The sequence below is a fragment of the Somniosus microcephalus genome, chromosome 6 (genome assembly GCF_052327205.1).
Source record: "Somniosus microcephalus isolate GS21.2 chromosome 6, FLI_Smic_1.0, whole genome shotgun sequence".
In the NCBI taxonomy this organism is placed as follows: Eukaryota; Metazoa; Chordata; class Chondrichthyes; order Squaliformes; family Somniosidae; genus Somniosus; species Somniosus microcephalus.
Genome location: NC_140992.1, coordinates 200,752,988 through 200,768,572, shown reverse-complemented (window position 1 = coordinate 200,768,572; position 15,585 = coordinate 200,752,988). Strand labels below are relative to the sequence as shown.

Below are 15,585 nucleotides of genomic sequence, written 5' to 3'. Positions count from 1 at the left end.
ATCACTCTGATGCTTTGAACACAACTGACAACACACAGGGAGAGCCCTTGGTCTTGCCACCTCACTCCATCTTTGTCTCCTTCTAAGTATCTATGCTATGGAGTCTCTACACTCACTCCTTCATTCTCACTCAACCTCCACTTGTCTCCCTCATTGCAGGAAAAGAGAGCTCACAACAAAAGAGAGCGAGCCAGGACAGGAAGAGGAACAGCCTCAATAGCAAACTGGACCCCCTGGGAGGAGGCCGTCCTGGAAATTATGGGAATAGAGGATGATTCGCACATGGCGGACGGACAGACGGGTGTAACACAGCAAGCTGGTGACAGAAAAGTTTCCCATCTCTCTCTTTGACATTGCATGAGTCGCTGATAATGATTGTGAAGCTGTAACAGATGGACTTATGAGCATCTGCAAAAAGCTATGTGCATGTAGCCTTTGCATCACATCTCTGACTCTTTCCTTTACTCCCCCACAGGACCATCACAAGCATCCATCCCCCCTAGCCAGGAAGAAGAGGCTGAGCAGCCAGATTCCTCAGAGGAAGCTGCAACCTCTGAGGGCGCAGCATCAGCAAAATTCAGTGCACCCAGCACCGACACTCACACCTCGGTGGGACTTTCGGGACACAGAGTAGTGTTGTCACCTGGTGTATCACAGCTCACAAGTGAGCATCAGCAGATTGTGGAGACAGGGACAGCAGTGGAGATTCCTAGTCGGAGGGCGCAGGACTTTGCCAGCTCAGCTCAGCAGCATGTCGACCCTCTGCCTCTGGGTCCATCCATAAGGTCAGAGGTGACGGAACTCCAGGCACAGATGCAGGAGTCTCTGGCAGGTTTTGTCTCTAGGGTCGCTGCGAGTGTGGAGTGAATGGAGGAGTCCATAGCGAACATGAGCAGAGCCTTTGTGGAGTCATTGGCACATGAACGCATCACCACGGAAAGGATGGCTACCTCCGTGGAAAGGATTGCTACCTTCGTGGTAAGGCTGGCTACCGTAGAGGAGAGGATGGCTACGGCCATGGAGGAGCTTAGTCGCCAGGGTATGGAAAACATGGTCATTGTTCAGAATAGAATGACATCTCTCGAGGAGCGATGGGCATCTATTGAACAGAGAAACCAGACCTTCATGGAAGTCCTTCTGAGTAGGACTGCCATTGCAGATATGGGTCCCCATGGCCCCCCTGATGTGCAGCAAGGTGCTCTCCAGCCACTTCCAGGCGCTGGTCCCTTCTGGCCTGTGCAGCTTCAGGTGGGTGAGCAGCAGCCTGGCGCTGCTGCTGTTGCTCCTGGTTCTGCTGCTGCCGCGGCTGGTGCTCGAGCTCCTCTAATGGGAAGGAAATAAATGGCTCCCATGCTTCTGGTATATGCCTCCGTTGAGGAAGCGCTGAGTGAAGGTGGTGAGAGGGGTTTCCCAGGAGGTCACACTGGAGAAGGGTGTGAGGCTCCAACCTTCTACAGGCGTTGTTAAGCCTTCTAAAAGTTGCCACAGACCTGAGACCACTAAGTCCTGCCACCTGCAAATCATGGCTGATCAAATCTCCTCTTTAATGGTTGACCTGCAGTTGATAGTCAGCAATCCAATAGTGCTCCTGCCAGGTTTCACATTTGTGATTCCCACCAGGCGTGTTTCATGTGGGAAAAGGGTTAAATTCGCAAGGGCCTTTCAAAATAGGATTATAGAGGCCATTTAGTGGTTGTTAAGGGCCTTTACGACCAGTCCCGCCTGTTGGATGCGGGACGGAGTCAGGACCATCAGACACGACTGAGTTAAAATTGCTCGGAGTCGGGAACCAGGCGGGGGGGTCCCGCCCGCCAGTTTTTGCGATTTTAACCCCCCACACGACTCCAAGCCTGCCTCCACGGCTCAATGAAAATGGAGCCCAAAGGGTCCCTTGGCACTTTGCAAAGAAGAGCAGGGGAGTCCTCCCCAATACCCTGTCCATATTTATCCCTCAACCAACACCAAAAACAGATTATCCGGTCATTTATTTCATTGCTGTGCACAAATTGGCTGCCGCACTTCCTACATTATAAGAGTGACTGCACTTCAAACAGTACTTAATTGGCTGTAAAGTGCTTTGGGACGTCATAAGGTCACGAAAGGCACTATATAAATGCAACTTATCAGAGTCTTCGATTACAGCCCAAGCTTTTCATGCAGCTGTGTCACGTGATAAGAAGGGGACATTTTACAACATTTTGTCACCACTGTAAATGGTCCAGTTGACAGCCAGAGAGCAGCGAACTGCAAAATAAAGCACTATTATACAGAGAGATATCACTCCTGTATACACTGTGCTACAACACTCTTGATTCACAAGAGTTCAAAGAAAGGAAAAAACAGAGTTCAACACCGATCGATACTTGTGGCCTTGATTTGACAAAGGAGCATTTACTGAACAATCAGCAGGACACCGAGGCTGACCCATGTGAGAGAACTTGTGGTCGATAATGTTACAAAGACCCCTCTGTCACAATCAGGGAAATGTGGCCAAACTGGTTAAACTACCACAGAGCGGCATGTCAGGGACAGCTGTTGCAAGGATGGGAGGTACAATAAGGCCCTATGCCACTAACAGATTGTTCATTATACAAGGAGAAGCTGGCAGTGACGCATATCATAAATAGATGGAGCTTTATTGGACTCCACTGTTTTGTTACAGAAAATATACACGGGATTTTGGGAAGAGTCACAGAAGTCATCACTATGGGCTCCTTGCATTACATTGTATGGTTCCATGTACCTCCATTTGTGATTAGTGAGATGAGGTGACATAGGAGTACCGAGCTACCTGCTGAATTCAAATAGAATCATAGACTCCTGACAGTTCATTTGGTAGGACAATTGGACAGTGCCCTTAGCAACTTACCCACCAGGAAGAGTAATAATGTTCAATCTGATCTCAGCTCAACAACCATGGGAACAATATGATTGGCCTCAGAACCCCTGGTCTGCAGGGAGGAATACAAGTAAGTAAGCTAGCTGATTGCTAACCAGCAATTCTCATCTAGATTATCTGCTCAAGTCTCTGGAATGGGATTTGAACCCACAACCTTCTGACTTAGAGGCGAGAATGCTACCACTGAGCCAAAGCCGACACTAAGGCTCATGTGAAGGAGACCAACTGGGGTGAGGTACTAGAAGACACCACTGCCCTTGGAGAGATATCCCACCATGAACCACCGCCTTCAGGAGAGGAGGGAAGAAAATGGGGAGTGGGGAGGGCAGTGAGCGCTCACCCTAACTTACTTCCCTCCCAGTAGACATTTAACTTCAGCGCCCAGATCTCCCACACCAGCACCAAGTTCTACAATCACAAATAGAGGTCAGCATGACCTTACGGCGTTACACAATGATCCTATTGTGATTGGGGTCATGAATATCATTTTGTGAGCCTTTTAAAGACGATTCCCTCCAACCTGGGCTTTGACCCAATTCACCAAGAAAAAAAATGCTATTTATTCTGTTCTTGTCATGATGATTCAAAGTTTGCTGATTTGGGAAAATACTAAAAAAAATTATACTTAAAATATAAACTCAAAACACCAACCGTCATGTGTGAAACGTATTAGCAGACCAGTGCACAAAAAGGAGGGCACGGATTGCCAAGGCTGAATCCAAAGCAGCAACTAAAGACAGCTGCATGCTATCTCATATCCAACTAAACTCGTACGAGACACAGTGAGCATAAGACAGCTATCCAGACATCCCAGCTTCCAGCTGTCCAGGCGACAGCCATTGGAGACTAATTTCAGGGATTTTCAGGCTGCGGGTGACAAGGTGCAGCACCCTAAGTAGCACAGTCTTTTGACCACATGCCATGTTGTTCTTAGCCTGTTTAGCAGGAAATGCCCATAATCAGAGGCACATCCCAGTGGTGGCATGGAATTGCATATATGCGCACAGGGGCAAATGGAGGTCATTGTTCCAGCACAGTTTAAGGTTGTGGGACAACTGACGCCAGTAGCATGACTGATCCAAGTTACACCAACTGTTGGGATGTGTGACTGGATCAAAGCAACTAATGCAAGTTTGTCAAACTGACTCACATTTTATAGCGGACTCCACAACAAAATGGCCACTTTTGAACAACTGCCCAGGTAAATTCCACTCTCTGAACCACAACATAAGCTCAGAGTTGTCATCATCGGACATCACCTTACATCATCTAAAACAAATGGCAGTAGGGCAAACAAGAGAGTGAAAATCAGGAGTTTTAGGACTGCTCTGACAGATCCAACAAGGGTTTTTTGGCCTTGTATCACTAACTGAACAAATCTCCAAGTAAAGAAAAGCACCTCTTACCTCAGTCAACCCAGGTGACTAAGCCAGAGCTTCACACTATGGTACAAATAGCTGATGTCAATATTCTGCTTCTTTCTTTTCACAAGAAAGAAAAGAAATCTCTTTTACATAACCTTAACATTTCTCAGCTTCTGACAGTTCTCATTTCAGCAGGATGAAGTGGGAATGAGAGAGTGTCTCAATGTGTTCCAATGACCCTCGTAGTAGAACAGGGGGTCCAAAACCCAGAGAGTGAGACTAATCTTGGCTCCTAATAATAAGCCCTGCCCTGAGTGAAAAAACTCAGCCAATAGCATTGGATCCTGGGTGGGTTGAGGAGGAAATCCTTTGATGCCAGTAGAATGTCCCACAATCCAATTCCCTCACGGCTACCTCAACTGAACCAGATGTGAACCCTGTGAGATTTAATTCAGGTCAGTTCTCCTGAACTCCAACTGAACATGATGCCAAAAGTGTCGCGATATGAGAAGGCAAAATTATGGTCTTATGTACTTTCAGCTTATATTCGGTTAATGTTATGCAATTGAGAACACTCATTAATTCTTTGCCTCCGCCTCGCTTTAAAAAAAAACTCAAATACAGCTACAGGGTAAGGAACCGATGAAAACAAGCAAAAGGGTGGAGTCATCAACTGACAATAACCACCATTTACTAACCACAGAAAGTGTCAATATAAGAGTACTTGTCTATGATGTTCAAGTCAAGCACTGGAGCTGTGCACAAATACTGCAAAACCTCAATTACCCAAACACGCAGGACTCATGACTGGGAAATGGTGAAAAGTTGATATCAGAGAGGTCGACAAATCAAATGCAGCGGTTAGAGAAACTATAGAAGGTTTTTCAGGCAACAAGAGTTTGGATAAGTATCGTCTAACGTATAAAATGAACCCACAATGAAACCTCGGGCTCATTAAATTTTACATCAGTTCCCCTCCCTTCAATCTTATGTTGGAAAGCTAGACAAAAGCCTGCGTGACTACAGCAAGTCTGCTGCTGGACAGCTTCCAAATGTCAGGGGAAAGGGATTATTGTAGATAAGCCTCAACATCTTTACAGATGCTGCTTTGCCTTTTGCCTATTTTGACAGTAGTCACAGCCTCAGCAGGGCTCACCAAAACCTGCGGCAAAATGAACAGGCCCATAGGGACGGATATGAAGCAGACCCATGGCGTAGCTCAAAGCAGCCATGTTTGCGCACTGTGCACGAGGCACTGGGCATCGTCAAGACGTGCTGGTCGCACAATCTGACCTATCCATGCCCAGAAGGTTGATGCGATGATGCTCCCTGCACCCGCCCTTCACAAATCAAAAACCAGTAAAAAAAGATGCTGGCATTGGAAGAACAGACCGTCTGTTACTGATCACCCTTCACTGCACTTATTTAGATCTCGTGAGCAAGAGAGATATGATCCAGACATTACAAGGTTATTGTTCAACACAGACAGTACATATAATATATTATTTTTAATTATTTGCTTGCAAAGGCACATTCTACACATTTGCCCAGCCCTTGCGGACTACAATCAATGTTATGAAATGCCCAGCACATTATCCACCTAACACATTGGAAACGCCTTGCCCACATTTGCTTGTACTCCCACTATATTAACACTAAACACAAACTCCTTCCTGCTATGAGGATCCAGTATTTTCAGTTCAACATTTACAGCTTTCATGGGATTGCTGTAAGTGGACAGTTGTGTGGTGTGCTCAGGGCGGGAAATGCCACAGACATAGACAGTGTCAAATTATATTTTAATATTTACCCTGTTGATTTCCCACCTTTTCTTGCTTCCTCCTACATTGACTGAGGAACTTTCTCACCCAGGCTACTCCAAGGAGCTCAATTGAAGAGGATCATGCTGGTGGTGGCAGTGAAGGACTACCAGTCTCCCCCTGGAGACTAATCAACTGGGAAGGACAAGTTGCTATGGGGAAGCCTGCTGCCGAAAGTGTTCAACTCTCCTCTATAAAAGAAGAGGTTGGCCCTAGGAGGCCTAGAAAGAGGGGAATCAAAAAAATTAGCTATGATATACTTTTTATTTAAAGTTTGGCAGCTTCCTGTTTCGATATTTCCGAACATAAACAACTGCTTTCGGGCTTTGACAGTGCTTGCTGAAAGATAGCAATCTTGTTGTTGCTAACATCTGAACATGTTTTACAAATTTAAAACATCTAAGGAACACAGTGTGGAGGGGGGAAGTGTTTGAAAGAGCAATAAGCCAGAAAAGAATCCAGTCACACCAGACTGTAGGGTTTATCTTTGGATCCCTCAGAACGTTCACAGCTCAGTTTCTGGCACCAAGATCGAGATGTCACAAATCATCAGCGACTCCGTCGGAGTAGATGATCATTTCTGACAAGTATAATGATGAATTATTGCATGTAATTTGATGCACGCAACAATGAATATTAACCTTCCCGGCAATCGTGACAATCGCGGTTTTACTGGTGCAGCTTATCCTGAACGCAGAACATCCTTCCCACCCTTATGCACCAACATCAGGAGATCATTTTTCACTCTACAACAACAACTTAGATTTATATAACACCTTTAACATAGTAAGTCCCAAGGCACTTTAAAGGAGTATTACAAGACAAAAAGTTTGACTCTATGGAGCACTGTAGCTTTAAATGTATCAATAAATGTTTCCTCTGATACCAAAACTGTGGAAATGCATCATGAACCAAAGCGGAAATTGTTAAAAATAAAGTGTGGTTAAACATAGATAAGAGAATAAGCCAGATGGATAATGTCTTAGTTCCGCTGGTAGTTAAAAATTACATCTGTTCGAATATTTTTAGCATTTTCTGCATAAGCATTGCATCAAGGGTCAACCAAACCAAACCAGCAAAGAAGTCGCAGCCTCCACACATCTGCAAGTCAATGAAGTGAAATGCCCACAACTGTCCAAACCACATTCTGTGTTCCTCGGGCAAACATAGAGATGCCTCAACTGCCACAGTAGAGCTGTAAATAAATATTTAACAAGTTCTTTCTCCCCCTCCCCCCATCAAAGTAATGTGACATCAGTCAGCTCTTAAAGGATGTACACTGAACAACCATCAGTATCCATCAGCACAAAAGAGCAGTAAGGGTCATTCAACGCGGTGGAACATTGATTCCAAAAATGTGATTTACAGATCATATTACTTTGAGCATCAAACATCAGATCAAAATTTCCCAGGTCCGGAATAGCATGGCTGGATGAAGAAAATGTCTGCCTCACCTCAGCCCTTCAATGTGGCTCATCACTAACCTTGTAGCACCAGTGAGACATATTCCATCTCCCACACCAGCCGCTCTTATGGACTGGGAGTCAGATTTCCAGCTTAGTGTCAATTTGTTCCAAAGTGTGGATTCATACCCACTAGAAAAGAGTGACATGAAAATTTAGTGAAATGAGGTACCAGGAAACTGTGGTGAAAAAAAACACCTGGTAATACAGAACATCAGCCCCTATAGTCAGCCTGATTGCAATGTTCATATCATTAATCCGAAGGGAAAATATATTGAAATAGTCAAATATTCCAAAAAAAAAGCCTCACCTTCTGAATTCTTCAAAATAGTAAAAGTAAAAAGATAGCAGCAGACTCGCAATCCATCTCCAGGTTGAATTAGGAATTGAAACTGAAAGTCCTTTCCCCGTCCTGTGCTTTCCTGCCCCCTCGCTTATTTTCTTCCCTCCTCTCATGATTCCCCCTGGGGTAGTCACCAGCAGCCTTAGACTACCTCAATGGGTGAGCCCAAATACTAACTATTTGACTGTCGGTCCTTGGCAGCAGAACCCAATTTGGTTCTCACTCAATGTCGACTGTCCAGCAGGAGTCACTGGATAGTGATCAGGAGCAGGAGCCCTGGCTTATTTTTCCCCCTCCCTAGTCCAGAAATATTGAGGTCCAATTATATCACCCCTTTGCCACCTTGGCTTAAATCAGCCAATTCAGCACAGACCAGGTACTTTGGTCCTTTCTTTATGACTCAGTACCATAAAGTGATGGAAGGAGTCGGCAACAGTGTTATCAAGCGGCACTTACTCAGCAATAACCTGCCCATTGCCTTCTCAAAACATATGCTGTTGCAGTTAAACCAGAACGCTTAAGCTGAGGTTCCTCTAATATGGCAGCACCGCCCTTTAAACCAACGCAGCACATTAAATATTTACAAACTACAGTAAACTCTTGTTTAAATGGCACTTAATCATCCGGAATACTTTAATAACCGGCAAAATAGATAACCGTTAATCTTGCTGAATCCATCCAGCACTCGTTTTGCCGAGTCCGAGTCTCCCGCGGTGGCCGAGTTAGTCAGTGGTTTTTATTTTTGTTTGTGTTAAAAATTGCCTTGGTAGGTATACCTCTCTGTTATCCAGAATTTTTCATCAACCGGCACCATCCTGGTCCCATAGGTGCCGGATAAGAAAAAGAGTTTACTGTAAATAGATGAAAGGAGTGCACATTTTCTGCTGTGGGGTTTACATAGAATTTACAGCACAGAAACAGGCCATTTGGCCCAATTGGTCCATGCTCCACATGAGCCTCCTCCCACCCTACTTCATCTAACCCTATCATTGTATACTTCTATTCCATTCTCCCTCGTACTTATCTAGCTTCCCCTTAAATGCATCTATGCTATTCGCCTCAACTACTCCAAGTGGTAGCGAGTTCCATATTCTAACCCACTCTCTGGTTACAACAGTGACTACACTTCAAAAGTACTTCATTGGTTATGAGGTGCATTGGGACAGTTTGAGGTCATGAAAGGAACTATATAAATGCAAGTCTTCCTTTCTTTCTAAAGAAATTTACAACACAGTCTACCTAGGGTGAGGCAGACACGACTAGCTTTTGTATGTCTATTAGCCACTTAAGGCTGCAAGCAACATTTATTTCCTGGTTTCTTTCTTTTTTGGAAATGTCACTCACTCTGAAGCGCAGCTGGGCACCACATTACACCGAGGGCAGCTCTACCTGCCTCACTGACTGTGACAGTAAAACTGTCTGCTTAAACAGTTGTTGTGGCCTAACAGAGTTAACTGTAGGGGAAGAAATCAGGATAACATTTGATCTTTAAGGTTTTTTCCCAACCCAGTAAGTCACACTGCACTAGGCGTCATCTGTGGGTGAGAGGAATTGAAGGCAACCAACGTAGGTCCACACTGGAACCAATCGCTCGGAGGTTGTGCAACCGTAGTTTGGGAATATCTCTCACTCGGATGTTCCCTCCTGATAGTTGGGGGAAGGAGGAAACGGGAAGCAGAGGAGCACCTAGCTTCTCCAAAGTGGGCTGGCTGAGATCAGGAAGAGACCAGGGCATGGGAGAAATCAGAGCTGAACTTTTGTGCTGGTGCTTTTCAGTGTGCTGGTGCTTGAAGGTCTCCTTTCAAAAACACATCAAAAATGGTCTCAACAATGGTTTATCAAAGCTGAGAATTAATGCCGGCCTTCATGTTCTCACTCATTTATATCGAAGTAAATGAACCAGAAAAACTACAATACCACACTTCAAGTTGCATCGAGACAAACCAAAACTAAATATGGAAGATGAGAACTGCCAATACTTTATGCCTTTGAAGATGACAATCCATGTGGAGAGAAAGTAACAATTTTCAAATAGAATGGACACAGGTACATCTTATTCTCAGGGCTTCACTATGAAACACAGTGGCTCTGGCTGTGCACTGTGCATTCCCTGTAATAGTTCCAGATAATTTCCAAGCTGGATGACTAGGAAAAAGGCAACTCTTTTGGGGAAAAAAAAGATCAATAATGATTTGCACCTGTTTGTCGTATGGAATTCAAACTGCATCTGATCACTGATAAATTGGCTTAGCGGAGGTGAATGGAGATGGGAAGCATTTCATTGTCAGTATAGAGAGATGGAGATCACACGGAAGCAGGTTCAGAAAGTAATTGTACTATATCATATCTATGCACCAAGAAAGTAAGAGGACAGAGACTTTCTGCTACTGCAAGTCAGGCCTTGCCACAATCTGGCTCCAGTCCAGCTTGTTCATTACATAACTGTCCCTTGTTTGAGAAAGAAATGATGCTGTGAAATGGGTCGACTGAATTCTAGCCGAGCTGCTTCTATGTAAATACTGCATAAGCCTGCAAAACAATGCTGCTCTGTCTCTGATCATCTTATACAACAGCAACAACTAGCATTTAAGTAGCACCTTTAACATAATAAACTGCCCCAAGGCGCTTGACAGGAGCATAATCAGACAAAAAATTGGCACCAAGCTAAAGGAGGCATTATTAGGATTGGTGACAAAAAAGCTTTGTCAAAGAGGTAGGTATCAAGGAACATTTTAAAGCAGGAGAGATAGTTGAAGAGGCAGAGAGGTTTATGGAGGGAATTCCAGAGCTTAGGGCCTAGACAGCTGAAGGCATGGCCGACAATGGTGGAACGAATATAGTCGGGGATGCACAAGAGGCTAGAGTTGGAGGAACACAAAGTTCTGAGGGTTGTAGGAGGTTACAGAGCTAGGGAGGGGCAAGGCCATGGAGGGATTTCAACACAAAGATGAAAATTTTAAATTTGAGGTGTAGGTCAGCAAGCACAACAGTTAGGATGTGGGCAGCGGAGTTTTGGATGAGCTCAAGGTTATGTTTATACATCCATAGACTTGAATTCAAAACTAAAAGGCGAGGGGGAAATGCATGCCAAATGTATATTCTGTGCAGCTATAGCAGGAAGCATAGTGAAATTCAACAGCCACTGTTCCAGGCCATGAAGTCCCCAGTTCTTTGACAAGGGAACAATTGCTTACCTTGTCTCCACAAGACAGTGGGACAGTGTCGGCAGACTGTTCTATTATGGGCCTGCGTTAAACTACCCCTGCGCCCACCCCCCTCCCCTTCTGCTGAACAAGTGGGGTTCAGGTTGATGGTAAATGCACAAGAAACATGCTGCAGATAATATTGGAGTATAATCTCTTCTGACTGCATGTAGAAATGAATGAACTTTAATGCCTGGTAACATATTCACTTAAAAGGTAATGATCCACCTTGTAAAAACAAGTAACAATTAAGAACATTATAATTTCTGTATGTAAACAGCAATTTCCAGTAAGTGTATATTTTTTATGTAATAAGCTATTTCACAATTATTTTATGTAATGTTATTAATGCTGGTTCAAGCCAACTGGGACACAATAATATCAAAATAGAATGACACTCGCCCTGATGACTCTTGCGATGCTTGTCCCGAATCTGTGGGTGGGAGCAAAATCTTCCTGTCTGGCATCCTGCTTCCATTTAATGGCCCTCAGTTAAGGCGGCCACACACAGTTTATTGGAAATATAATTTTGCATATTCACATGCACACCCATGTCTAAAGATTTCTGAATTGTTTATAATAATCTGGCAACAACCTTGCAGAAAATTCTAATTGAAAATGATGAACTTTCCAAGGAATGACTCAGCTGACCATAGACATTTAAACAGTTGGAGCTCGGCCCATAGAATCATGGTCCCTTCTCAAGCAGGACATCAAGAGCACAGACTGACAGATGTCCAATTCATCAACTTTGTTCTTAATTTTGTTTTTTTATTACATCTTCTGTTCAAATTATGGGATGTTCAAGCTGTGACAAGGAACACTTTCCTATTTCTGATACTGAGAATCAGCATTCAGTATTCACAGGGACAGGTATAGGATGGCCAGGTGCAGAGTAAAGCTCCCTCCTCTACTTTGTCCCAGTGTGTCATAATCCCAACCTCAGGGAGATGCCCCCAAAGCATCCCCAAACGCAGCATTGTGTTACTTTGAATTTTTCACACTGTGCAACCTATGGCCTTTCTGCACAGACATTGCCAGTTAGTGCCAAGACAGAGATAGTTTTGCACTGTTGAATGTACTAAATGAAAACACGGATAGTGCTGCTCAGTAATAAAGGAAAATTGTAACCTCCAGCTGCAGAGCATCATTCCATGTCATTTGTTTTTGACATAACACTTTATAAGAAGTTTCACTCTTGCCATTTATCATTAATTATGCTATTTATATTAAATAAATACATAATTAAACAGCATCTTCAGAATCCAAGAGGGAAAAGTCCAATTCAGGAGATTACCCCCTTAAGTGCAGCACAATAGTATACCCTTATCTACTATGTGAATAAATTAGGATGCACAGGGAAATACTATCCTATCATTTACCTTAATTCACTAGTCTATGTGTTACTGCGGCTTGTCAGTCCATTTACAGTGTTCTAATGGGAATTCTAATGGTCAATTGCCTGCTAAATGGGGAAAGAGCAGGGGAGTGGGGCTAATTGGATAGCTCTTTTCAGCACAGGCATGATGGGCCGAATGACCTCCTTCTGTGCTATATGATTCTATGATAAAGCTCAGTAAAGGCCTGTCAATAGCGACCTGCAGAAATCTTGAATGCCATCATTAAATGTGCTTACATATTAGATGCAAGGAAAGGGTGGAGCGGAAGGATGAAACACCCAGGATTCTCTCCATTTGTCCCTAAAGTGCTACTCATGCACAAAGCACAGATGGGTTACACATGTCTTTCACCGAGCTCGTTCTTTAATGAGTTCGTTGTAATTGGTGCAAATATGTCAAATTATTCACAATCATTTGTTAAGAGGGTCACTGACTTCGTGAAAAATTGGCTTGGGGGGGGGGGGAGAAGACAGAATACTGATGTTACTTTTACGTCAATATCATGTTAAAGTGATGCAACTTACATCAGTCATGTGTCTGTAAAATGAAGCAAAGAAGCTTTGCTATGTACTATTTCAAGAAGACAGTGTCCCTTTAACTGTGATGACTGGAGCTTAGAAGTTCGGTTGAAAAGGGTGACATCAAATGTAGATCAGGAGACACAAAACTCCTTCATTTTCACCCCAATGTCAATCAGCCCACATGGAATGAATTCCAAGCAGTTCAGAATCTTCTTTCAACTTCCAATTATTATTACTAATAAAAGGATACAATCTCTTAACTGGTTAACTCTGATTCACATAAGGCTTCGCATTCATATTTCTAGATTCCTGTGTGTGTGATTTCCCCGCCACAAATGGAATGTTGCGAATGGACAACTCACTGAGCCAATCTGGGTTCTGCATTCAGTTACTTCCACTTTACCTTTTGTGTAACTAGATTAAGCAACCACCTGCTTTAAGCAGTTACTATAGGCAATTGATTGGGAGGCGCACAGTTTGCATATTGCTATCACTAGGTATTAAGGTTGTATATTGCTGTCTAACCAGGTGTGTTGTGTTTCATGCGTCTGAACAATTTTCTAAATTGATTTTAAAACATTTCTCTAACAAAGGCGATTTTCTAAGATTGAGTTTGAAATGGGCGCATCAATAAAAGCCAACATTGCCGGGTGTTTACTCACCCACCGCAGGTGCATCATATTCATCTCCCAGTAAGATCTCAGGTGCTGAATAAGCCAGCGAGCCGCAGCTGGTGGTCAGCATCTTCCCAGGCTGGAACCGATTACTAAACCCAAAGTCGGTCAGCTTGACCACTCCTTGCTCCTTGAAGAAGACCACATTCTCCGGCTTCAGGTCCCGGTGCACCACATGCAACTTGTGGCAGTAAGAGATGGCGTGCACGATCTGGGCGAAGTAGATCTTGGCTTGGTCTTCCGAGAGACCCCTCTCGTGGTTCATGATGTAGTCGAACATATCCCCGCCGTCTCCAAGTTCCAAAATCAGGTAGAGTTTGGTCTGGGTGTCGATCACCTCGTACAGCCTCACTACGTTCGGGTGCTGGACCAGCTTCATGCACCTCACCTCCTGCAGCAGATGGCCAGTGGCGGACTTGTCCAGCTTGGTCTTGTCGATGACTTTGACGGCAACTTTCTCCCCGGTGAAGACGTGTCGGGCCAACTTCACCACAGCGTAGTGCCCCTTCCCTAAAGTCTTATCCAGATCGTAAAGCCCGGCGATCTTGCCGTCGTAGCAATGTCTTAGCCCTGCCATGTTTTTTTATTCTGCTCGCCCACCGCACGCAGCAGAAACGTTTCTGATCATTCGTGGAGGTGTCTTCAGTGGGTAGAGGACGGGAGGCTCGCCTTCCGAGGATCTGAGGAGAAGGCAGCATATGTAAAGATGGCTTGTGTCTATGCAGCTCATGCGCTGCCCCGTGACACGGATATAAATGCCCCCCGCCCCGTGTGATGGCTTAAAGGCTGAAGTATCTCCTTTATCTTGGAAGGATCTACTTGTCATTTTCATATCAATGTCATGGATTTAAATCTAAGCAGCTCGTTACTTTATACCTGCATTAAAGTCAGTGACGCTTCCCCAGCCCCCATTATTAAAGAAAGAAATAACTTTTAAAGCATTTAATACTGAATGCAATGCAGAAATTTGAACCTAAATACTATCTAATATTTCCATTGGGGAGCTGGCAAGGCAAACAAGCAGGCCCGTGTCTGGTTGATACTGCAACTTTAATCGGAGGCAACGAGAAGCTGGCGCTGTTAAACGAGCAGTAGAATGGGAATAGCATCAGTGCATGTTAAAGTGAGAACCCAACTTACCTGCACTGCGGCGCTCAGTCTTTGCGGGTCTCTCTCTCCCCCAGTAGCTCGTTCTGTTTCTCTGCTCTTGCATTCAGGGAGAGGAGCTCCAGATATTTGCAAAGCGAACAGCTGCTGTGGACGTTCAGCCCGTGCTCCTTCCAGCCATGGCTGTGATTTGCTTAAACTGCTCAACTACAGCAATGCCATGGATTGGGATCGGTCTCTGCAGATCTCTCTCTCTCTCTCTCTCTCTCTCCTCGCTCTTGCTGCTTTGCGGAAATCCGAGCCCCACATCTGCGTCTCCCTATTGACGTCAATGATACTGACCACTAGCGTCGGAGCAGGTTACCAGCAAGCTCCGAGCCGCACACTCTGGGTCTCGGCGGGGCTGTGTTTGTGCAAAGTGCTGCTCGGCAGAGGAGGCAGCAGCGCTCGCTTGCCCGGCGCCCCACCGATACATGATGCAAGGTGACATTTCCACAGCGCCGGGGTACATGCCGCACATCTGGGCACTCTGCAATGTATTCCAGCATATACCGACTGCCGGGGAGCCGACAGACTGCAGTACAAACCATTTATTATAAAAGCCTTTGTGTATAGATGTATATGTACATCGCAAACTCTGTTGCCCGTACCAAGAAGGAAAAACATTTGCAGGGCTATGGGGAAAGGGCAGGGGGGAGTGGGATTAATTGGATCGCTCTTTCAAAGAGCCGGCATAGGCACGATGGACCGGATGGACCGAATGGCCTCCTTCTGTGCTGTATCATGTTATG

General features: G+C 44.7%; 1 protein-coding gene across 1 annotated transcript in view; it reads right to left on the bottom strand.

Moving 5' to 3' along the window:
* snrkb (SNF related kinase b) overlaps nt 1-15,144 on the bottom strand; it is a 155,033-nt gene extending 139,889 nt beyond the window's left edge. The window contains exons 1-2 of the mRNA XM_085991194.1: nt 14,828-15,144; nt 13,676-14,367 (exon numbers count right to left, since the gene is read on the bottom strand). Coding sequence (XP_085847320.1) covers nt 13,676-14,264 — 589 coding nt within the window. The 5' untranslated portion in view covers nt 14,265-14,367; nt 14,828-15,144. The remainder of the gene's footprint in view (nt 1-13,675; nt 14,368-14,827) is intronic.
* Nucleotides 15,145-15,585: the final 441 nt, after the last annotated feature.